This window comes from Cyrtonyx montezumae, unplaced genomic scaffold (assembly GCF_038088225.1).
Source record: "Cyrtonyx montezumae isolate F1298 unplaced genomic scaffold, pur_monq_1.0 scaffold_25, whole genome shotgun sequence".
In the NCBI taxonomy this organism is placed as follows: Eukaryota; Metazoa; Chordata; class Aves; order Galliformes; family Odontophoridae; genus Cyrtonyx; species Cyrtonyx montezumae.
Genome location: NW_027071992.1, coordinates 17188560 through 17214320, shown reverse-complemented (window position 1 = coordinate 17214320; position 25761 = coordinate 17188560). Strand labels below are relative to the sequence as shown.

General features: G+C 41.3%; 1 protein-coding gene across 1 annotated transcript in view; it reads left to right on the top strand.

Moving 5' to 3' along the window:
- Positions 1-25761, top strand: part of CELF4 (CUGBP Elav-like family member 4) — a 727985-nt gene that overhangs the window by 394964 nt on the left and 307260 nt on the right. The window contains exon 3 of the mRNA XM_065740123.1: positions 22857-22905. Coding sequence (XP_065596195.1) covers positions 22857-22905 — 49 coding nt within the window. The remainder of the gene's footprint in view (positions 1-22856; positions 22906-25761) is intronic.

The window sequence follows — 25761 nt, the reverse complement described above, 5'->3', positions numbered from 1 at the left end:
AGAAACGCATGTGACAAGCCCTGTCCTCTCTGGCTCTGAAGATCTGAGGTTTAGAAGCCTCCAGCTGGCAGCTGCTGGCTTCTCAAGGCAAATTGTGGAGCTCAAGCCCACTGCTCCAGAGGTTCATGCTTCAGACCTGGTGTTTTTGTCAGGAGTGTAGTAACTACTTTTGCACGCGCACACACACACAAACACACACACACATACACACACACACAGATTGGCAGCTTTCTGAACCACTCTGCAGAGAAATCCTTGACGCTCATTCACATACATCAGGCAGTGCCTCTCATTTCAAATGCCATCAGCTTATTTGACTTTCAAATGAGAAAACTAAGTATCGTGAACAGATGAAGAGATAATCAAAACATCTTTGTCCAGGTTTTTGGAAAGTGATTTTGAAAACTGGAACTCCTGAGCAGTTCTGCCAGTTCTCACAATATTTTTGTCATTAAAAACAACAACATTTGCTAATCTGTTTCCTATGGTTCCTGCCTGCAGTGTCAAATGATTTGGTGCAGGTCGGCCTAAATAACAATTATATATAACTTAAGTTATATGCTTGTAGAAAAGGCTTCATATGAAGAAAAATTCAAAATCCGATCATTTTGCAAGCTAAGCCTCACAGCTTGATGCATTGGCTGATAGTAGTCTTGCAGAAGGTACTCTTGTATTGTCATAAATTTAAAAATAAAATCAAAAGAGAAAACTCATGACAATGAAAAATCTCCCTGTACTGGCAGTGTTGATTCCTTGCCACTGCATGAACTTGTGTAGGTCCATCCGGAGCCTGTTCTTACAACTTGCACCCCATTTTTCCAACTGGACCAGAACTTCAAACTGTTGATAGTAGCTAAGCCTCTTCCTGATTTCTAGGCTAAATAAATTGCTGGCTGGTTGATGTAGTTCCTCGTCCCAAAGACTTTATATTAATTACTGGCAAATTTTTAATTCACCCTTTGTAATTATTCGTAACTATAAGTTGCTTTTTTCCCTCTCTTTGCATATGTAGATTGTTATCTATGCATATTCACTCTTCAGGCTGTGTTGGTAAGCTGTGATTGATCAACAAATTCATACAGTTTCATATTCCTGACTGAATAAGCAGACAAAAGTCTTTGTGGAAATGAAGCATTCCTCATCCTTTAATATTTGTACACATGCCTTGGAAACTTTGCTTTTTTTTGAGTATTCATCACTGTGAAATGTGTTTGAATGGTTGTTAGAATTGCACATAATAGTTAAAAAAAAAATTATAAAGTTTGTTCCTGTCCTTTGAGCACAGGAATTTACCTTCTCCCATCACTTTTACTGTCTTGCTCAGCTGAGTGCTGTATGGTTAAATGGAATCTGTGTTACCACCCAGAAATGACTGCACTTCAGCAAGGCCGTGAAAGAATTTCTGGATGAATTCAGAGTCCTGTGAGGCACCCCACAACTCCAGGAGATGTGGCTGTGAGTGTATACATTAGTCTGGTTGTATTAAGATTAGCATGTTCTAAACAGACACTTGGGAGCAGAATATCCCCAAGATAATGCCATTTTGTAAGGATAGGTGAATGCCGCAGACAGGAGACTGTCTAGCAGCATTTCATAGAGGATTTCAGGGACTTTGCCAGGTAATTCCTTAACTTCAGCCTTGTTTGTTTATGTTTTTCGTTTAATTATCTGAAGTAAAAGGACATCTTTGCTTTGTATTTGAACAGCAACTCATCACTTGCCCTCTATAACCTCAGCTAACAGCATTATCTCCCGAGGTCAAGTGAGAAAGGCCAGTGCTCTTGTTACTGTAGGTGACAGGTTCAAACCCTCATAATCATCCATGACAGTACTCATTATACTTCTGTTTTATAAGATTTTTTCAGCTTCTACTTTCAGCTCCTTTATTCAGCAGTTCTTCGGTATTCACTCACCACTTCCAGTTCTTGCCTCACTTCATTCTTCCTTCACCAGTAGTTTCTGTTTTTGTATTTTTTTCCTGCTTTAAGCTCTGTTCTTTAGGTCTTTAAGTGACATGCATTGTCAACATTTCAAATCCACAGTGTTAATTTGTGTTACAAATAAAGACAGAAACATGGTCCATTTGAGTACTAGCCCATGCCCAGGAACATAGACTTACTTATACAGTTGGCACAGCCCTGTCCTCTTCCTTCACCTCAATATATATTTCCAGGGCTATCAAATTAACAAGGACCCACCATAATCTCACTCCTGAAATGCAAAGACATCTTCTTTCTTGAAGACCAGGATTTACTGGCCTCTTATCTTAGAGGGGATGTAAATAAAAGCAACGAATAGAGGACAAAAAAGGCACCTTTCTTTCTTGCATAATCTGCATATTAGCTTTCTTGATACTAATATGTGGCTTGAAGCGTCGCCTGGCAATGAAAAAGTCATGGTGGTAACAAGATAAACTGGCTTTGATGATTCCTGACAAGTTCATTACCATGCTTGTTCCTGTGTGTTGGACTGAGAAGCGTTTAGGACAACTGAGCAGCAGCACCAAAAGATGTGCAATGTCATTCATACCACACTGGAGGCAGCAAACCATGCTGGGGCCTTGTTTTTATCATGCAGAAACACTGCTATGACTTATTTGTCCTCTCTCAAACCACTTGACTCTTGAAAATCTCTGATATTGTTTGGTAAAGCAACAGATATTCCTCCTGGGATGGGGTGACATGGCTGATCTTGGGATGTGTGTGATCTAACTTTCCTGTGGGATGAGAAGCATGACCATGTGAGTTACCTCCACCACTTTTTGGTGCGATATTTGTTGCCTGTTCCACAACTTGTTTTTATCAAGAAGTGGTTTGTTTCATTGTTGTTGTTTCTGCTGCTGTTTTAGTTTTTCACAGGAGATTATATAAAACAGCCTCTCTGTGAACCAGAACACATCTCTAGGGAATATGATGACAGCATCCATATCTTAAAAAGCCATAAGATAGAGACACGCTGTAGAAATCAGTTGTTCCCAGTAATAAGTGAAGTACCACATAAAGGAGAGAGACCCTACTGTGATGAGCTTGCACACTAGTACAAATGTGAAGAAACGCAAAGATGAAGAAAAGTATATTTTAAACCCTTATGTTGCCATGATTATTATTTTAAAGAAATTTCCTTTTCCAGATTACTTCTGCAGCCAGAAGAAAGCCTTTTAACCCCTATCATACCGTAGCCAGCTGATAAAATTACACTGATTTCTCTTGAAGCCTCTCCCACAACAGCAGCCCCCCTGCATTCTGCAGGATTCAATCTTATTCAGGCATATAGCAATCCAGGTGGACCCCATCCGGGGTGGTGGGTGTGTGAGTGATGCTAAGGGGTCTTCTTCCTCCCTGGCCTCCCTCAGAGAATATTTTCTGAACTATACATAGTAGATGAAAGGCTTTTTTTTTTTTTTTTTTTTTTGTGTGTGTGTGTGTGTGTGGTCTTACAGGAACTGAGGCAGAAAGAGGAGCTTGCCAGAGTTCTGTGACTGCTCACATGGTCACAGAAACAATCTTTGACTTAATGTTTGCAAAGCATGATGCAGCATGGAGAAGGATGCTCAATAGGAATACGTGTATTTGCACCTGGATCACTGAGCGTCATCCTATTGCATCACTCATTCTGTAGTTGGGGAATTGAGCAGGAGAGTGTTCTCTCACTGCCCCTCCTCTAATCAGCTCGGAGAGTTCAGGGCATTGAGCTGTAACTTGGGCTATGCTTCATAAGTCAGAATGTTACCTACATCCCTGCAGCTGGCTGGCAGAACGAGGTGTGACAGAGAGTGTCTAAGCAAGATGATGGGGAGGGTCCTGTTTAGAACCAGTGCTCTGAAATCATTCAACATGCTGCAGGTCAGGTAAAAAATTTCCCTGCATGCCAAATATTTCCCCGAATGACTCAGTTTCCCCACTCTGATCAATGGACAAATGACACAGCTACCTGTGCCCCCAGATAGTTTTCATTAATGAACTCTAGGACCATTAAGTCAATAGATCCTGGAGAAGTGTCACTATTACAACCATCCATGGCAAGGGAAAGCACATTCCCAAGCAGGGAGAGTGTGGAAGGCCCTAATGAACATTGAGCAGAGTACTTGCTCTGCACTCACTTTGTCACTGCTGGGCAGCTGTGCCCTGACAGAGCTCCTGTCCAACCAGGGACGTACATCCATTCATCATTAGCCCTAATGCAAGCCGGGGAGTTTTAAAGCCAGGGCTAAATCAGACCATCTTAATTTGCAGGCTTAATGCATTGCATATTATCCATATCCTTCCTATGGGATTTATCTTGATTAAGTGCTAATTTGTAACTGGTGGTATACCTAGTGAAGTGACTGATGAGAAGGGTGCCTGGGCAGAGAGGCTATGTTTTGGCAGTTGTGTGGGCTGGGGATGGGAAGTGCTGCTCCCACCGCAGGCACACAGGCAGGCAGCACATTCTATACACATCCCCATCACCCTAACCTGCAAGCTGTCCAGAAGGGCCTAACTGTGGTTACTCTTCAGCTATGGTGAAAGCCAGAGGTCTGCTGAGAGAGAGATGAGCAAATTTGTAAAGGGTTTCATTTGTATGTGAAGAGTCTGTCCTCAGGCTGTTGTATAGCCCTGTCTATACAGGATTGCTTGGGTCAAGAAACATGCAGCTGTTGCAGGTATATGAGAGTACAGCAGCTGCTTACACATCTTGCCTTGCTCAGCTTCAGTTGTCTTTTGAACCCTTAGACATGATTGCAATCCCTGTTTCACCTCAAAACAGCTGGGAAGGTTTTTCCAAGGAGCTGGGAAGCTGTATTTCAATCTCCCTTTACTCTGCTGACCTTCACTCTGGGATGAGAAACAAACCTGCCACCTCCACGTGGCATACTGAGTCTTGGATCAATCGGTATCAGCATGTAGATTTTAAAGAAGCGACCTTTAAGAGGAAATGGCCTCTTAACTTTTGCTATTGCAGCACTGGCGTTTCACTGAAGTAACAGCCTTTATTTCAGCTGCTGCTTTGGTATCTGGAACTGAATCTGGTTTTGTAGCCACCTCTCCCCCTCAGATGAAAAAAAACCCATGCTGAATACATGCATTAAACAGCCCAGAAACCTGTACACACACAAGTCAGGTCAAGCTATTCACAATCCCATTTTAAAGAAAGGTAAAATAAAACTGTACACAAATTTCCCTGGTAGGACAAGGCATCCAAAAGCCTTGATTTTCATCCTTTGCCAAACAGAAGAGCTCAGCACTTGCAGCATTTCTACTTTTGGCTGTTTTCTGTAATACTGAAAGCAATGGGCAGTTTCTCAGCTGATGGGTACTGCTTCCTTTTACTTGGGTAACTAATGACAGCAGTTGAAGAGGAAGGGGGGTGTTGAATTGAGAGAAGTTAATTAATTTTGGGGTTTTTAATCTCTTTTCTTTTGTACCAAACTATAAAACAAAAATTCTTCAGGAGCCAGAACATGTACCTCCAGTAATCGAGAGGCAAGGATCTGACTAATAGATATTACGTTCCATTATATGGTCTTGAAGTCAATAAACATTAGGTTACCTTCATGCAGTGAAAAAAGACCAGATTTATTAAAAAATCTTATCTGGAGGGTTTGCATTTCAATAGGATGTGAATTTGCATATTTTAACAATAACCTCCCATCATTCTGTCTGATCTGTGCTCAGTTGGCCATACAGATCACTTTATCTTGAATAGATTATCACCGGTTTAATAAACCCTTCATAATATGCAGGTATAACAATGGTACTTCATTGGATAAAGGAGGTATTAAAGTTCTTTTTCTGGAAATAGGGGTGGCCCAGCTAGTGATTAACTTTATACCTCTGTACATCCCTGTGCTGAATACGCGATTGAAGGAGAGTATTCCCATTATTCACATTCAAAACCGACCAGCTCTTCAGAGCTCTCATTAACTCCTCATCACCCATGGCAGCTCTGCAGATGTAGGAGTCAACAAAGCCAAGGCTGCCAGGGATGTTACCTCCAGCAGCGGCCACAACCTCAGACATCAGGAAAGGTGACGCTTTTCCCCAAGCTGAGTCTCTCTCTACACAATTGTTATCGGTGCCAGGCTGCTTCACAGAGGAGGCAGGTGGAAGTAGCTTCAATACGCTGCTTAAAAACAAACAAACAAACAAACAAACAAAAAAAACCCACAGCCTTCCAGGCAGATAGTTTATTTACCCAATTTTCTTCAGAAATACAGAGTTACTCTTCTTTGTTTCCTCTCCCTGTCTTGGACAGATGCTGTGCTTCCCCTTCCCCGACAGAAGCTCATTTTACACTGCTTGCCCTTCACAAGAGATGAGTTCATCCCACAGCTCCAGTGCCCTATCTTGCTGTCCCAACAATTTGGTTGGGAGCAGCACGCTCATTTTCCTATTTTGCAATTTTTGATTTCTATTTTTCTTGTTTCTTCATCAATATTTGAACAAAGCTGATACTCGTCTCCTCTTACAGAGCAGATAACTGTGACTATTAACTGTCCATGCACAGATTTCTATACAGCCCCCAGGCTACTGTGGCATTAAGCCCAAGCTTGTAGGCCTTAATGAAAGGCAGTGTTAGCTCAAGACCAGTTCTGTGGTCATGCAGCCCTGGGATCTGGACTCCCTCACATCTGACCATCTGAGATCCAGGAATAATGAATTTTGGGGCTGACTGTGCCTGCAAGCACGAGACAGAGTATGTCTCACATGTTCCTTGAGATACCTGTGTGAGCAACCAAGACTTTTCACACTCTCCCTCTTCTCTGCTTACTCTTCCTGTGCTCAAGCTGTGTTCATGCTTGCTTTTCCAAAGCTCTCATCATGAGCTTTTTGCTTCTCAAGAGCCGACATGCTGGTGTACTGCCTGACAGTGGGAGCACAGCAAGGCTAGTGAATAATTGAAAGTTATTGACCTATAATAACCTGGCATTATTGACCATAAATGATTTAGTTAAAACACACACACGCACACACCATGTCACGTGAAGCAGCTGAATCTTGAATTCTCTTTGTCCAGCGCTGGTTCAAGTGAGCTTGTCACAGGGGAAAGAAGGGCATTTTGGCCCGGCATGATATTGCTGTTAATCGAAGTCACATTCTGATGATGCTTTAGTAAGATTCCTGTGGGGAATGAGCACAGCACCTGGAGCAGCAAAAAAATTGCCCTGAGCCTTTTTTAAAAGCTCCACGATGAGCTGAACTTCAGCAAAACTCAGTTTTTAATAGGGAGGAGGACGACTTTCATCAAGCAGCCTGACCCCACCATAAGTCAGACTAGAGTCTAACAAGTATCAGTGCCAATAACCTGTTGTCCAGCTGTGGCACCACATTTAGAGAGAAGGAAAATCATCCAGTTTTGATGTCAGACTTTCCACTCTCCTAATATTTGTTGGTTCTGCTGAGCCAGCTCTCTCCACACAAAGTGCAAACTATGTTGGCTCCTTTGCAGACACAAAATACTGCTCTTCCTGCCAGAGAGCCTGCCCAGGGCTCAGCCTGAGACCCTCAGCCTCCAGCTGAATCTGCAAGGCCGAGCATTCCCATGTCCACATGGGACCTCACCAGCTTTCCATGTCTGAATGGAGCCCTGCAGAAATGCAGATGTCAGTGCTGGTGATCTTGGCTGGGTCAGATAAAGATGTCAATGAGTAACTGTTTAATTGAGCCAGATTTCTGAATGAGATATGAGCCCAGCCTACACCACAACTGCCAAATGTCCTCCTAAGCTGGCTGTGCTTGATCGGGATCTGAATTTTGTGCCTGGCCGTTAGCTTGGAAAGTTTGTGCCTAACTTTTGACAGATGAAACTTTGCAGCTTGGACCTGTTCTTGAATATCTATCGGTGTTCAGCAAATAGCTGTGAAACCTCTTGTTAGCTTTGTGGGTGTTGGCATTTAGTTCTTTGGGATCAGAAGGACATAGGACACAAAAGAAAGGATCACTATGGTTTTATATTGGCCTAAGTTGGAGCTCTTGAGAGATGATACAAGAACAACATTTTAAACTCCCAGCAGTGCTGGTACAGATGTAGCTATGAATTGGTATTTACAGCACATAAAAGTGCCAAGATGGAGGAATTAGTTCCTTTATTCCCTAAAGCTCACAGAAGACTTTCCCTACCAGCTCCAGGAGACAGAAGAAGCCACTGCATCTATTCCCAGTGTCCAAAATTCCTGTGACCAGGCATTTGCTGGAGACAAAGGTACAATGCAGCCTTTGTTCTAAAGCAACTAACTTCATTGTAACTGCCTAATGAAGCAGATTTCCTGGAGTAAATCCTTAATTCTCCATCTAAGAAAGCAGGTCTGTCTAATTTAGATATCTAAATTCAGGCAGCCAAGAGCTCCCTCTGGAGGTCTCCAAGCAGCCCATTTCTCTGCATGGTCAAGGCTGGATGTTTACCTCAGGAGGGCAGTTTCATGAGATGCCCGTGATTTAAGTGCAAGAAAAGTTCTCTCATAAGTAAATAGATTTTCCCCCATATTTCCCAGTCTCCTTGTGGCATTACAGCTAGACCTGCATGTGTGTCTGTGTGTCCGTTCGAGTGTAAGTGAAGCTGGAAAGAAGCAGCGCAGCTTCTCACTGTGGCCATGATAGCCCACAGTAAAGCCTCCCTGACTCAGAAAAATAATAGAAGAGGAGGGAGAAGCACAGTGTCTGATCTGTATTTGCACCCCATCGTTTTAAGCTGGTCTCAGGAGTGCACACTCCTGAGACCAGCTTAAAATATCTGACTACAGCAATACATGACACTGTTGTCCAAGATGGCTTCCAGCTCTGTCCTTCCTTCCTCCCTGTATAATTGACTATTATACAGGCATTATCTTTGCCTTGCTGCTGTGGATTCATGAAGCCTCTAACAAATATAAATTCCCCTTTGCACACACACCATTTAATCAAAACTTTGCTGGTTTAAGCAGTCTGTTTTATTAAATTACCAACCTATGAAGCCATTAACTCAATTAGAAGCAGCAGTTCTGTAGTCTTGAACAACCAAGGGGTAATATTGCGAAGGTATACGTTATGCAGAGTATGGCACGTTATAATAACACTGAGAGCTTATATAGCATTTTAGAACTTCACAATTTTGTAGGAATAATATCTAATTAATCCTCACAATGGGCCCTGAAGGTAAAGATTACTGTCTAAACCCCTTTTCCACAGAGAAAACTAAGTGGGGAAGAAGATGATAGATAATAGACTTGAAAAGGAGTTCAAGGCTGTATCTTTTCACACTTTGCATTCACAGCAAGTAGGGTTCAGACTTTCCAAATTGCTCCTTTCCCTCTGAGAAAACATCAAGTGACCATTTACTCCCTTTCTGGTCTCCGTATAGTAGTGTGCAATGGGCTGAGTTTATTTTAAATCACCTCTTCTTTGGGATAGGGAGGGGGCCCCAGAAAGACATAGAAATTGTACCTGAGTAGGGTGCACCCATTACACTGAATCACCTTTGATAACAGCCTGTTGTACTAGCACAGGCTGACATCTTGTTCTTGTGGACGCTTTCAGGAATCTAATGGGCACGGCTTAAAAAGCCAGCAGAGGCTCATGGCCTCATTGTCCACAGCAGTCTTAACCCAGGAAACTTTTACGTTATGCTGTCAGGTTAGAAGCACCCACCAATTCTACTTTGTCACCTAAGTTACGTTGCCTTATGGCAAATAACAAGGATGGTCATCTAACTTGACCTACAGTTCCCTCATTGAGTAACTACATTCTTTCATGCAGAGATTAGAAGGGCAAACGTGTTCAGATGGGAAATGTCACTTGCATAGGAGACTTAAGAACTGTGGTTAGAAAGATCTTGGTAACAAAGCAAATATTGGAGAACATACCAAACACTAAAAACAGACCCCTTGATCTCAAATGATCGTAACTGTTATGAGGGATTATCTTTCCTTGGTAAGTACCCTAACTAAAATGCTAGGTCCCTTACAGAAAATCAACAATGAGCTGCTGGCATTAAAAGCAGATGCTATGTTTAAGGATTGTTGTAAAGAGATGCATACGCATTTATTTTTTTTTCTATAAAATTTAATCAAAGGTGGTTTTGGGGTTTTGGGGACAGCTTTACATATTTTTTAATTGTTTGGAATAGTAAATGCAGGAGGAAAGAAAACGCAGAGAATCGGGAACTGGACTTGATTTGAATTTGAAAAAGAAAGTGACAGATTTAGAATCAGTATCCTCTTTAAGCAAAGCACAGATAGGAAAGAAACAGCCTGAAACAGTAAAAAGCAAATAATGCTTCTAACATTAATATTGCCTTCTGCAAAGATATATCAATCATAAATTATCTCAAGCAATCATGTATGATATGGTAATATAAATAAGAGATTTTATTTCCATGTATTCATTTTCCTTTAGCTCTGTTTTGAGCATTAAGAATTTTCTTTTATTCTGGTATTAAAATTTGTGTTAAAAAGTTGTGAGGGTCCAGAAGCTGAGGATTTAGGGAAAGCACCATATGTCAGGAGACTGATGTTAAAACCTCAAAAACTTTAACAGGGGCTAGATTTATAGCTAGATTGGGGTTACTTGAAGTACAGAGAGGTTTGCATCATACCCTAATTGAAAGAATCAGTGAGTAGTTTATTCTTTCTGGTCATGGTTCTGACTTTTCCCATTTTGCACTTACACCACCAAGCACCTAGTTCACACTGTGGGGAGAGACAGTATAGTCTGAACCAAATTTTCAAATATTCTCAACACCCACCCAGTGGATGGAAATCTTTTAATTATCTGTCTGTGTATTTGAGAACAGCCGGTGTTTGAAACAGAAGGTTCCTAAGTAGCATGATTTCCTGCTTGGTTTCCTTCGCTGTGCTTTTTTTTATTCTGCGTCACATCTTGAGATGCTACAATTTTGAAGGACGTTGCTAGAAAGCAGCAAGCCCTGCTCTCCTCTACATTGGTTCAAACATGTCAATGTTGCGTAGACTTCCTACTGATCCACACAGAAGAATCAGACCCCTGGAGTTCAGACACATACTGTAAAAAGGTTAATGGCTAATACTGCTGGAAAGTTTATGGCTGAACTTCTAGTGGCTCTGATCAACGCTGTCTTTAATCAAATGCCACAGCACAAGGAGAGGAGGGGGGAGGAAAGGCCAGTCGCCTGAGTTGTCTCTTCTCAGCGAGGCCTCTCTGGTTTGCCTCTTCCAACCTTATCCCAGCTGAATACAAAACGCAAGAAAGTTGGGGGTTGAGCTTGCAGCCAAGTGAAAAGTCAATGGGGGTGAGGGAGAAGGGAGTAAATAACCTGAAGCTATCGGCAGGGATGCCAGAGGTGGCTTGCTGATTCTGGCCACTAACAGATGTGGACAGGTGAACCTTTACAACAAATCAATCATCATATTTATTCTAATTGTATCCTAATAGTCCCTCAGGAGCTCAGTTCAAATGAGCTTGACATTATTAAAATTTTAATGCCCAGTTTTCATAGCTGAATGAATATTTAAAGGGTATGTCCCAGGCTTAAGTTATGATGATGAAGAAATTAATGGAATGTCTTGTTTAATGCTTTGGTACATGTTGATGCAAAAGAAAAAAAAAAAAAGAAAAAAAAAAAGAAGACAAAGTAGTTGTTCAGGGAGAAAAAGAAAGAAAAGCAATGTTTGAGCATAATTAGAGGAGGAAAGCATCAGTGATGCATTAGTATCACACATCACCCTTGTTGGATAGCTTTCAGTGAAGAGGAAATATTTATCATTCAGGAGGGGGAAACCAGGGTGCAGCTGAAAACTAGAGCAGAAGCAGCACTGCATGTCTCCAAACACATCCCTGCCTGGTGGAATGAAATTAGTAGCCTTTGCTGGCTGGAGCAAGCAAAGAAAATCACCTTTGTTGCCCAACCAGGGTGTTTGTTTATTATAAGTACCCAGATCAACTTTGAAGGGTGGCATAATTAATCAGCAATACTCATCAGTCTTGTAATTATGTTATAGATAATTGTCAAAACATAGGACCAGATGATACCAGTTGTTTGTAGGTGGGGGTGAGGGGCAGCTCCTCTCAAGTCAGAGGGCTGTGATTCTGCATTGACTGAAATATGCATAGGGACTCGGAGGACTGAGAATCGTGAAAGATGGTAGTTTTGTGTCAGGTGTAGAGTTTTTTGTCTTTATTTTTGTTTTTTCCCTGAGCTTTCTATGTTTTTCCTAATTTGGGAAATGTTTAGGGAACTAGGAATTTTTGCTTTCTCTTCTTTTTGAAAGCTGTACTAATAGTTACAAGGTTTCTGTTTGTGCTTAATCATTCATTCGCTATTAGGAACAAATAAAGGGCTAACTTGGGTGTTTGGATTGGTTTAAAATCTCCTTCCATAATGCATTTCCTCACTGTGAAAGAGTACTGAAGCAAAATTTAATGCTCTAAGCCCCTTCACGGAAGATTTTCTTTAAAGGAGCACTGTCAAGATAAAGATAGTCTTATTCTTTCCCTGAATCTTTCCTTGCTTTTATTGCTATTTTTATTATTATTATTATTATTATTGCTATTACTATTAGTGATTTTCCTTTTGTAAGCTCTTCCAGGAACTGCAGCCCTGATCCAGGACACAGCTAAGAGGTTTATCTTTAGGCAAGGTTTTCACACATCTAATGTGAAGTGTGATTTCAAATCAGTTTAGACAAACCAGTAGAGAAGGCAGCATAGCTACTGTTTTTTTTTGTTTGTTTGTTTTTTGTTTTTGTTTTTCTTTTCCCGAGGGGAAAGGGGTGGGGTTGTGGTTGTTTATTTTCCTTCTGTTTGAACAGGGCTTATTTCAGGTTATCATAAAATAATTATATGACTTTTGCAAATTGATAGAACTGAGTGCTGTACCACCTGAATCTTGATAGAGACACACCTTAAAAAGGCAGCCCCTGTGCTTCAGAAATGCCTCAGACACCTACATGGCATGGATTTAGTTTTAGCCCTCCTGGAGAGTAGAACTGAGGTAGTAGAAAGCCACCTGCTCTCCTGTGGCAAGCTTCACCGTATTTGAAGTTAACCGTTAGGAGAGGAGAAATTAGTATATCTGGAATGGCATGAATATTCTTGAAAGTAGGATCAGTGCTGGGGGAAGATAGGTTTCTGGCTCAGACCAGAGCCACTCTAGTATGAAGGAAAACCCTGCTTGCAGCCTTAACCCAGTGATGCCCTCTTTCATTTCCTGGGGAGTGTGTGCTTGAATTCAGGCCTTGAGGCTACCTTGAGCACAACTACATCAGTGAGAGTGCCTTTATTTCATGAATCTGGCAATGGGTGAAAGCAGATAGTTAATTTGCACTGCTTACTCAGTTTGTTAAATGGCACTGCTGTGGAAAGAATTTCTCCATGGGCAAGAGGGCTGGCTGTGGTTCTTATCTTTGTGGCCAGGCATACAAAGCCACATGCACAGAAGGCCTAATCTACTTGGATGGATGGTGGCCAAGCTCCTTTTGAACTCAAAGCACTGAAGTCAATGGGAGCTTGGCCTTGCCTAAAATCTGAAAAGGCAAGCCAAACAACCATTATTGGCAAAGGCAGCATTTGGGTCTTGCTTCAGAAGAAGAGATAAAGCTTAGAGAATGAAGAGCACAGCAGGGAAGTGCCAACAGCCAGAGGTCATGGGCTTGGGATAAAGAAAAGAGGAGAACAGATGTTCATCTCTAAGTGAGAGGGCAGGGGTTATGTCCATAATGCCTTGAGTAGTACATCTGTCTCTCTGGCTCGATTGCTTGTCCCATGTGCCCCATATGTGGCAAACACCCTATCCTTTCCCCCCATATCTATGCTTCCTCACCCAGGCAGCTCCTGTGCTTCCTCCAGGCTTTGCCTCTGCCTGATTGAGCACCAGCTGCAGGCAGTGCTGGGGATCTTCAGAGCAGATGAAAACAGAGAGCATCTGTGAGACAATTCAAAGAAAAGGTCTGAGAGCAAACTTTAAACTAGGCAGTTCAGGCACTTCGATAGCACAGATAGCACTCCGACTGCAAATACCTGATTCGAGCATATATTGCAAAGCTGATCACGGACCCTTGGCATTCATTTCAGTTCTATTCCACTGTCTATATACTGTTATTTCTTAGCCATCTTAGCTGGTTTAAGGCTATCTTGGTCATATCTTTATGGGCTGCTTTCATATAAGTGGATTAAGCTACTGCTTTGCCATGAAAAAGTTGGGATCACAACACTAGGCTAAAAGACAGATTGTTTTCTCTACTAAATGCATGTAGCACTAGCTAATAGAAAATGCCCCTGATAGAGAAGTACCATTTTACATAAAAGTTCATTTGGGCACATTTTAAAATTGGAAATAAATTATCTTGAAATACACTCAAGTGAGAAATTAGAAGAGATGTGACAGTATGGAAAGCTTATTCCTATTGGTATTTGGGAAGATGGGAAGAAAGAACAGCAGACGACTTAGTTTTGTATCAGAATGTAATGTGTTTATGAACAGTATTTCTGTTTATAAACAATTGTTCACATACAATTTTCACTTGTGATTGCTTGTGGTAGCAACATGAAAGTAGATTACAAGTGAAGAGGTCTCCTTCCAGGCTTATATCTCAGTTGTCAGGATCCTTAGATAAATAGGCCCCTACATATTGCTTAGCATCACCTGGGACATTTTACACGCTTGAGTGTGCTCACTACATGTGGAATGACCTCATGGATATGAAAGGTCTTGGAGTACAGACACATTTCCCAAACCAAAAATGCCTTCAATTTCCTAAATGCCACTGTGCATGTGGCTGTAAGTCAACATCATCCAGGGCTCCTTCTTTCCCAGTAAAGAAATACGGACCTGATTTAACTGTGCAGCTGCCCAGAGTTCTAAAGAGACCTTCTGCTTGTCTCTTTCACATGCAGTTTTGCATATTTACTGTAGTCAAAAAAAAAAAAAACCCAAAAAAACAACCACAAAACAACCAAGTAGTCTTTCTTGCTTTGGATAATAAGGCTTTGTTGTTCCAAGCATCCTGTGTTTTGTTCCTCTTACTGTCCTCAAGCCTGCAAGGCAGTGGGTGACTGGACAAAGCACTGAGATCCATAAACTTCCTCACTTCTTTCAAAACCAGAGACACTGTAATAGTGAGCACCATGTGCACCATTCAGCTTCCTAAAGAATAAACCAACACATCTGCGGAATGGGAAAGTCGTTGTTTTGTTATTAACAAGAGTAGTTGTTTCTTCAAAATCAAGCCCAAACTGTTTTGCAGTGTGGAAGTTTTGGATGCAAAGCTATAGGCTCTGCATGTGAATGTGAACTTAAGCCCCCTCTAGGTTCATCTATATACACGAGACAAGTGGAAAGGTGAATCAATAGTTAGATGGATGGTTCGTAATGTGTTTTATATGATATATAGAAAATACTCTGAGCACAGGGATGGCCAGTAGCAATCATTCTTAGGGGTAGGCACCAGAGCACTGACTGATTTGTAAAGGTCAGACCCTTCAAGATATTTTTTTCATACCTCATACATGCCTATTTCTCATCTATTTGTGTACATGTCTATGACAGAAATCTGGTCAGGCAGAGAAGAAAGTTGTGGGAAGGAGCTGAGAGTCCTCTAGCCAGATAAAGTTTGAGATAGAGTCATTCCAGATACAATTCATTACTAGTGAGTGTTTCCCAGAAGTTAAGCCACTGTGATTTTTTTTTTTTTTGCCAAACTTTCTGAAACATTTACTTTCCCTACTCTGTCATGAATCCAGGATTGTACTGGATCGTGCTGCCCACACAGAAGTATACTGAAGGTGCACTCACAAGGCATTTCATGCAACCATAGCACTTACCTCTGTTCCCACAGGAGCAGGCATTTGCTTTATGCCTTATAGCTGCAATATAGAAATACAGAAGGCTGGCTGTATAGTTAACCTATGCTGAAGCAGCTTTTCTGTTTCTGTAACACTCATGGAAATTTCCCTCATCAGAGGACCTGGGCCACGAGTTTCTTCTTTTCTTCAGAGGGGAGACTGCTTTGGATTCAGTCTTACAGCAATCTAGTTTAGATCACTGTAATTCAATTATGTCAATCCGAATAAGGTACAGAGTGATTTACTTGAACTTTGCAATTACACACACACAATTCAATTGTAGGTGATTTTCTTGGCCTTTCCAACTTTGACACTAATATACTTTGCATTTCCTTAGGGCCTTCAATCACAGCAGATTTTGCTCAATGATTTAAAAGTTATGATCCTCTCTTAAAACACATTCATGGCAGTACTCACAAAAGTAATGGTGTAGACTTCAGTGGGATTACCATTGAGTACGTGGTACACAACTCAAAAAGCTGGAAGAAGTGGTGAAATGAAATTCCTTTTGATGTTTTTGGTGTCAGTTCTGAACAGAAAGACCTTTCAAACAGAAATGATAAGGAGTAGCCATATTTTCTGGAAATTTCAAGGCAATTATTAACAAATTAATGCCTGCAGTTAACATCTGAGCTACATCACGAAATCACCAAGGAATACATGGCTTCTTTAGGAAACAAGATACTTTAGAGTGGAACTGTCATCCATGAGACTAGCCAGTATTTACTGAGTACACAGATACTTAATGCCCAATAAGCATTTGCTTACTGTTGCCAGCAGAACAGAATATGGTTGAGCGGGAAGAGTTATTTATTTGCCATTATCTCTGCTCATATCATTCAGACATAAATTACAAAATTTTATTTAACACCACCATTTAAATAGATTTTTTTCATCAACCACCTTCATGATACATCAGGGTGTCCTTACCTTCATTTTACCCAAGAGAAAGCTGAGAAAGACACAGTTATAATGGTATGAACAAATTCATCCAGAAGGCCAGTATGCAGCTGGACGCAGGCCTTGTCAGATGTTGACATCTCTACTTTCTAGACTGTACCAGCCTGACTTTTTGGGAACATGACTAAACATGGACAACGGATTACCTTTCCTTGCAGCTCTTGATACAAAGCCTTAATCATACACCCCATCTGTTATACGCCCTGTTACCTTGTACTGAAATTTCTTGAGCCCTGTAAGGATGGGGAGGAAACATTATTAGTACATAAACAATCATTGTAGACACCTTCTATGGTTTCAAGCATCCTAGAACCTCTAGAATAACTTTTTTGTCTGCTGAAGAGACTTCTTCCTTTAGCATAGCCAGCACATCATCTCCAGCACTGCTCTCTTCTTCACAGGTTATAATTTTCCTAATGATTAGTGGTATTTCTTAGTGGTATTTCAGTGATCTTCAGCAATCTCTTCCTCACTTTTCCTTCCTATCTCCAATCACATTTGAATCTATTCAAAGCAAGATTCCACCCTTAATATTTTCCTTTATTCTTTTTGTTTTCAGTTCTGTTTGTCCATTTTCAAGCTTGATAGTGCCTTAGTCCTGGCTAGAAACCCCATGTAATTTAATGAATAAGGAAAATGTGAGACAAAAAAGGGAAAGGTAGTAGGAACAGCGAGAAGAAGAAAGATGGAGACAGTGAGAAATCAGCTGTCTCTGTTTCCTACTCTTCTTTCCCAGGTGATTCTTCTACCTGCTCTAAATTAATATCAAAGCCAGGGGGAGCAGAAAAAGGTTGGTGGGGGAGAAAATGACAACCTTTGGGGAAAAAAAAATCACGATACAGAAAAGCGTCTGTCCCCTGTCAAATTCCTGCAGTGGCCTGTAGCTGATGGTGCTGAGAAAAATACAGTAGCAAGCTCTGACATTTCATTTCTGCAGAGAATTGAAAAAGGGCTTGCTGTAATTCATCGCTTCTTGTAACTCAAACCCTTTTTGACAGGAGTACCTGTGCTGTCTTTTAACAGTGGCACCATGGTGGCTGTAATTGGACATGAAAAATGATGTCGTGTTTCCACTTGCAGAGAGGATTGGGGTGGGCGTAGATGGGGCAAATGGCAAGTTGATGTGGGAAGATGAATTTGGCATTATTTGAATGAGTTGGTTTTAGCAAAAGGAAGGAAAAGACAAAATGAAGGTTATGAAGTGTAACAAGTAGAGTAATTTTGTCCAGGGTGTGCAAAAACAACAGTATAGATGGTTTTCAACAGAAATGATGGTGCAAATAATGAAAGGAAAATGAGCAATGTAATGCAGCTGAAGTTTTAACTCCCCAGTCAAGCAAATCACTTATGGCATTTGTGAAAAAAAAAAAAAAAAAGGCCCACAGCACCCCATTCTGCAATAGTGGAGATCACATTTGTGCTGTCACAGAGTGCCCACAATTTTTCGCACAGGGAGTCTCAGACACGCAGGTTGCATGGTGCCACACTAGGAACATAAATGTGAATGAAACTCTGATTCTTCCTAGCTGATTGCCACCTCTTTGAAAACTGGGTCTGTTTTATGGAATCAGAAATCCAAATTACGTTTTCTGGCTCTTATCTAAATATCTTTTTTCCTCTGTGGACCTCAGCACAAGTCTGTCTTGGTAATGATGTTGAGTGAGACTCTTTCAAATAGTTACTGTGTCCAAAGTGGCCTCTGCATCATGAATGGGGCATTCTTGGACCATAATGTTAGAGATCTTACAAACCTTTCATATAGATAGATGTTCATGTTTCACACAGAGCATGAACATTTTTAGTCATGTCCTAAATGATAGGAGAAAGGCTAGAGATAAATTCATGCCAGATTAATAGATACTAAAACAGTGTACTTCTTACGCTGTGAAAGCTCAATAGAGATAATCTAGAATGAGAATCCATGATCATATTTCAAAGGAGACCAAAGAGAACAGCTGTGGGCAGAGGAAAGGAGGACCACTGCAGCAAAGAGAAGTATAACAATTCCAAGAGGATGACCTTCCAGATTTCATCCAGTCCATCTCTCAGTTTAAATACTGGATTAGCCTACCTAGTTCTTTTTTCCTGAAATGCCAAATCTCCTTTAGACTTTTTAGTGATATGAATCACTAAAAGTTCACAGCCAATCTCTAGTTCCTATGATCCCTTGTGGCTGCCCACGACATTAATCGGATTTGCTGATTGGCATTGGTATTAGCACCTTTCTGCTCTCCTCAAATCTGAGGTTTCTTCTTTGCCTGACTGGAGTTCTTCTGATGAAAACTACAAGCTCCTGTGGAAAGACTTATCTGAAATATGTAATTTCTGACTGTACTGGAAACTATTGGCACATATATTTCATGACACTGGACGCATTTAAAGATGTAGAAGAGAAGGATCATCAGTGCACAACAGTAGCTGCCTTGGATTTCCTAAGCTTTAGACGCTGAGATGTTTTCAAGGCTGCATGTTCTGACTCTGAAAAGCAACTGTACCAATTCTACGTTCTGACTTTCCTCACGATTCCTAGATGGGTAGTCCTCACCAAGGGACGTTGTCGACCTGTAGTGTAATAACCTGAATTCTTCCCTTGTAAGGGAACTGAAAGCAGCAATTTGAGGTCATTGTTTTTTCTAGTCCAAGGCAAAGATGACATTGCACTATCTCACTTACTTCAATACTTCCCTCCTGTTGTGAGCTCAGTTATGTAGGACTATTCTTTCCTCTGACACACTCTCATGGTCCACCAAGACAAGATATTAGAGGCATGCATACATTCTTCCTGAAAACACTTTTCAGAGGACTGCAGTTTGTAGTAAAAAAATTTGTTTCTTTGCAGTTAAACAATGACAGTTCGCAGATGAAGAATAAGCAGGGAACTTGAACCTCTGAATTCTTTTCTCTCCAAGCACAGCTTCCCAGACTTGGGAAAGTACATTTCATTTCTCCACTTAGTCTTTTCTTGTTCCCCGTGCCATCTCCTTGCTCCCAGAGTGTTTGTAAAGAAAGGAAAAAGAAAGGAGATAGAAGAAAGTTCCATCAATGGAGGGAGGAAACTTAATTATTTTCCTCTCAGTGTTTCTCCCTGTAATGGGTATCTTTCATGTCAAGAAGATCTCAATTTGTATTATGGGGTCTGTGCATACAGCTCTTTCTCTTTGGTCTATAAAGAAATTGTCAAGTGTATAAATCAGAGTGCACATTAAATGACACTAGCCTTTTATTTATCAATTTCCCCAGCTTCTAATCCCTCTGTGGTATGCTCATCCCCTCCCTTTTATCCCTCTTTCTCCAGGATTCTCTTGTTTTCCATACTCATAGCTTAATCTCAAAATAATAATAATAATAATAACTTATATAAATATTGTTTTCTTTCATTTTGCTAAAAAAAACACCTTGATGTTCTCATCTGAATTTAGTGAATAGACCACATCCAGCTCTTCACAAGTAGGAAGACTTGTTCTGTAGGCTCATCTACAACTTGAGTTCAGTGGGGGATTTCTGTGGCTGTTAACACACCTCCTATAAATTCCTACCTTAAGTGATCACTTCTCTTTCCAATTGTCTGAAACGCAAGTTCTCACTGTCCTTGAATGAGCAGCAGGGATTTCATATGTTTAACAGCACATATGTGGTTACAGGAGAGCTGTATCAGGATGTCCATCCTGCTGATGACAAGTACATTGCTTCTGGCTCTGCTAGTATCTAATGATAGTTGTGTGTGAGGGGCAGATCTTTACAGTTGCAGAATCAGAGATGAGGTTTATCCAGTAGCAAATTCTTTGTTGTTTTTAGCACTTAAACTGCCTGGAGTTTTCTAGATGATGCATATAGAAGAGCAGAAATTGCTCAGTAGTGTCTGGAGCCATTGATCCATCTTTTTACAAGTATGATTCTAACTGTAGTCAGTTTATGGCTAAGTACATTTTCCTCCTGAGACAACAATGCAGAAGGATCTGTGAGGCTCTCCATCATCATAACCTACTTGTCAGCCAGTTTGATGACTTTTTATTACTAAATATGTGTTCAGAGCAATTAGAATAAATCTAAATGATTACAAACTACTTTCAAGGAAAAAAAAAGGAAAAAAGAAGGAAATTAAGGAAAAAAACACCAATGAAAAAAGCAAATAGATTTTTTCACTAACTGCACTTAGCTACAAAGAAGAGGGGGTAAAATCACCTCTACTGCATTCCAAGGTAGTAGAAAGACTGAATGAGAAGCATAAGGACACTAGGACAATAAGATATTTTGAGTATATTAAATACTAGTAGTGACTAGATACAGACATCACAACTAAAAAGACTACCAGCCTTTTGTTGCAAAGATAGGTGGTACAAAATTGCTGTTTCCAGTGTTTTCCAGAGAAAAGAGAATTATTCAGATCTATGCCTATTTCAGACTGGGAAAAAATAGGAAGAAAGTCTGTCAACTCTGCATTTGCAGGACAAACCCAGGTTCCTCCACAAAGTTCCAGCAGGACTGTTTCTCTTACCCCTACTATGAGAGAGCACAGCAGTAGTTATGGTTGACATATTTTGCAGTCAAGACATGTAGGACAGTTCTGAGCACCTCTGCCCTCTGCCTGGAAGCCAGAACAGCTTTACTGGGCCTGCTGCAACTAATGTGGGATCCCAGTGGGAGTTATAAAGTGTTCACATTCTGTTTAACCCCCATCTGCCTCTTCTTATTATTCTTTTTTTTCTTTTCTGTTTGTTTATTTTGTTTTGTGGTATGAGAAGGCATCCTGTGACACTTAGTCTATTTTTGGTCTGACTTTATTGGGAAGCAGTGGGTTGACAGATTCCCACTGCCATAGTGTTTGTATGGCTTGGAGGAAAAGTCAGGGAAGGGCTTTCAGATGGAAATCTGTTTCTGATTTAGTCTGCACCCACAGCTACTAATGGGAGAGAGAGATCCTCATCTCTGTGCATCAGACATTGAGAAAGGCACTGGTAGTAAGGATGATTGTGGACATCCACTGCCACTTCTCCTGAGACTGAGCTCTGGGAACACGGGAACTCCTTTATGATCCAGGACCTTTTTCAAAGTGATAAGGGATAATAACAAAGAAAGGCAGGGAACCAAACCTGTCCAGTCACACTGTGTACCTGCACCAGTGAACTTCTGTATCCAGCGCCAGAAAGGGGGAAGGGGATTCGACCATCAGTGTCTGTGTTTACATGAACCCTGTGTGCGAGCACGGATGAAGGCAGCCGTTGGCTGGCAGCTGGTGTGACCAATCATGTTGGTGTCCTGTCTGTCTGTGCTGTGTCTCTGGGAGTATGCTCAGCCTTATTACTGACTGGACCTGCAGAGGGGTAAGAGACAGCTGTGTCCCCACAGCCCCCCAGCTCCCAGGCACTGTGGCCAGGCAGGAGCTGTGCTGGGTCAGAGTGGCTGAGGAGTCTGCTGTGCTCCTCACCTCGCTGAACAATGGAGACAGTGCTGGTCCTCAGTGTTTTTCTTACAGAAACAGAGCAACAGGTATAAGTTAGAGAACAAAAATCGTATTCACAACACAATGTCTAGATTTGTATATCTGCTTATGTTCTGATGTAAGAAAGGAAAAACACGTTTGAAAAAGCGCAAGAGGAAGAGGGAGGCCAGCACTTCCATGACATGGGCAAACTACATCCAAGTACCATTCCTCCATATGGCTGACAGTCATACAGCCACAGCTCCTACTGAGCCAGCGGTTGAGGTGAAATTTAGCTTTCAATTATCTTTTCACCATGGCCATCTCAAGAAACCTTTGCAATTAAAGTGTCACTGAACCCATTGTTCTGACAAAGCACTTCTCTTCTGGCACAGTAGCATTTTTTTGAAGAAACTATTAGAAATTTAAGAAGTTACTTTTAAAATTTCATGACCCAAGTGAAATGAGTCAGATCTCTTGCTTGCTGTGATTCAGCAGAGCCCCTGCCAGGTAAATGGGGTGGCACTATATTACTTCAGACCAAGTAGCTGCCCAAGCAGCCTCTGCTCTGTGGTTACTTCTTTGCTTACTAATTGCTTTTTTCCTCCTGACAGAGTATATTATTGTGCTTACTATGACGCATGACTCTATATATGAATGCTTGACTCCATTGTTAAATGTCTGTCTCTCTTTGTTTTCTCTTACAGATGAATAGACCGATCCAAGTGAAACCAGCGGACAGCGAAAGCCGAGGAGGTAGTTGACTGCATTGCTTTCAGCTACAGTGCTAAGTATAATTGTTGTCTCTGGCTTCTCTCAGGCAATGTGCTGATCAATTAGTAACGTAATCACTGCCAAAGAAATTCCCTCTGCAGCAAAGATTCTCTTTATTAAATCTCCTTTACTTCATCTCACTTTCCTCATATTCAATTATTATTTGATTTTAAAAGGCAGGCAGGTGCCAGAGATTGCCTGGGAAACAAATAACTGCCTTGTTAAGAAGTGAAGCATCAGGCACTGACTTAACAAAGTTTAACAGCAATGATGGCAACATAGGTGTATCAGACCGATGTTCAGCTGAGCTGCTGAGGTGTTTAATGTGGTCAGGATAAAGCAGACATTTTATAATTTATCTGACCAAGTTGTTTCTTCTTGAACTGAAACAACTCTGGTCTTGCACAAGGTAAATTGTGAAGTTTTCTACACCTGCATCAGCTTATGTGGATAAATATGTTGTGGAAGCTGAAGACTTCTCTCAGTAAGAGGGAGTTATTCGGGATTTGTACAGGTGTAGCTGGAATCAGGAGCTGGTCTTTCACTTTCCCATCCTGCATGATGGATTTGGAAGGCTTTGCTGAGTAACCATTCAATTGATCACAGGTGATAAGGTGTTTCCTGTGACAGGTTTTCTTCTAAAACTGGTTTTGTGGAGCTGCAGCATACTTGTTCAGTAGTGGCCTGTTTGTCAGATCAAATGCAGGGCTCGCTAAGAATGAGTAATATGATCAGTTATGCAGGACCAGTTATCACTCTGTTTTCTTGTATTTGTGCATTTGAGTATATACTTAATATGTTATAAACATATATAAATATATAAAATATAATTAATGTAGAATATTTATTTTTATATAATGTATATATGTGTGTGTGTGTGTGTGTGTGTATGTATAATGGCAAGATACTTCCTTCTTCTCTATACCTATCACCTTGGCTAAAAAAAAGCTTTTTTCAATATATGCAGTTAAAGCAGCAGTCCTTATGTATTGTAGAAACGTGGGAGTAGATTCTGTCATCTAGTGATGATCTGGCTCTGAGCTGTGTGAAAACTCTTTAATTTTCGCCGTGGACACAAACTCTTCTTCATTTATGTGACTACTATCTTTGTGTTGGAATTAGTGGAAATTCCCCAGCACCAGCTACTTAAAAGGAGCAAAACTCCTCGCAGACAAAAGGCCCCGAAATTGTGTTCTTTTTCAGTTGAAAGCTTTGGATTCCAGAGGCTTTGACTGCATCAGTGTGAGGCTGAAACTCTCCAGTGACTCAAGTCATTGGAAGACTTTGTACATAGCTTGTAGTTAAAGGACTGGTGTCATGGAGTGGTGAAACCAGCAGGTTGGCAGAGGCTCTGTAAGGAAGAGCTGTGGTGCCGTGTAATTGCAGAGCAGGGCAAAAGCTGAATAGTGGAAATGTGCCAGAAAGCCCAGAGATAAATATGGTGCTTCTGGAGCCCCCTTAAAGGAAATTCAGGGGAATTTGGCTAGCAGCGTGCAGAAAATGTTCAACAGGCTCTGCAGTGGCAAGTTCTGATATCAAAGGGCACAGCACTTTTCTAATCTGCAACAAAGCATGCCACACAAGGCAGCATCTTCTGGTGATTTTTAATAGAACAGGGTCAATTTGCCCCCTTTCCCTTCCCCTCTGAAGATCTGGTTCCATGTCTGAGTAGGTGTGGGTGAGCCATGGGCAGTTGTCAATGCGGATCTCCTAGGGGAAAAAGGAAAGGCTCAGCTGCCTGGGCAAATGAGGGGACATTATGCACATTCCAGTGGAGCTCGGAGCTCGTGCAGACAGCGGGAGTGAAGGGAGGGCCTTTTGTCTATTTAATTAGACATACCAAAAAATAATAATTAGGCTGGCCAATTTGCTCAGTGCGCCTACAGGGTATGTAGCTCCCAATCACTTTTTTTTTTTTTTTTTTTAATGCAAATCACTAATAGAGAACACATGCCTGGTTTTCTGGGGAAGGTTTTCAAACTCTTGCTAAGAGCAGCTGCTTTCAGGAGGAGTGGATTGAACCGCAAAGGGCTCGGGTGGCAGTTTGATTCCACATTATCTGTCACACCAGTAGTTCCCTCTCCATTGTATTTTACCTAATTATCTCCCCAACACACACAGGCCTCATCTCTTTTTACCCACCCCGCTTCTGTATTGCTCCTGTCGGTTGTGATCATAATGTAGGGGCCAAACGTGTGTGCTCATCATTGGTGTGAAAGACACACTGTCCTAATTTCCCACTGTCAGGCTGCTTGTGGGCTGGTGATGTTTCAGAACGGCATGACTCAAGGGCAACTATGGGAGAAAAGAACAATTGGCACCCAAGGGAGGCATTGTATGAAAACTTACGTTCTCTGTGAGCCCACCGGTTAAAGGAGGCAAGGCAAACAGAATGCTAAAAAGGAGACTGTGTATCTTAGGAGCACATCAAAAGACTTCATTAGGGCTGCAAGATAAAGGTCAACTTCAACAACAAAGGAACTTAAGTTGTAGCTTATTATAACCAATCCGTGTATCAGGATGGGACATGAGGAAAGGGGGAGGGCTTGGAAGATGAAGCATCTCTTCTGCACTGCACAGTCTGCTCAAAGCCCATGCTCTAAATACACCCCTGTCTTCTGACTCATTGGGGAATTTTGGTGCCAGGTCAAGGTATTAAAGAGAGGATGTGATACTGTTTGAACCTATAGTTTAGAAGGAGACTGTAACTGGAAACGGTGAGCAGTGTTCTTGAGGCAATGAGTTTGTGTTTTATGCAAGGACAAATTCCCCACGTTTTGTTGATGCGTGAGCCCTTGACTTTCCCAGTAAGATCTCCCAAAACCCAAAGCTGATAGG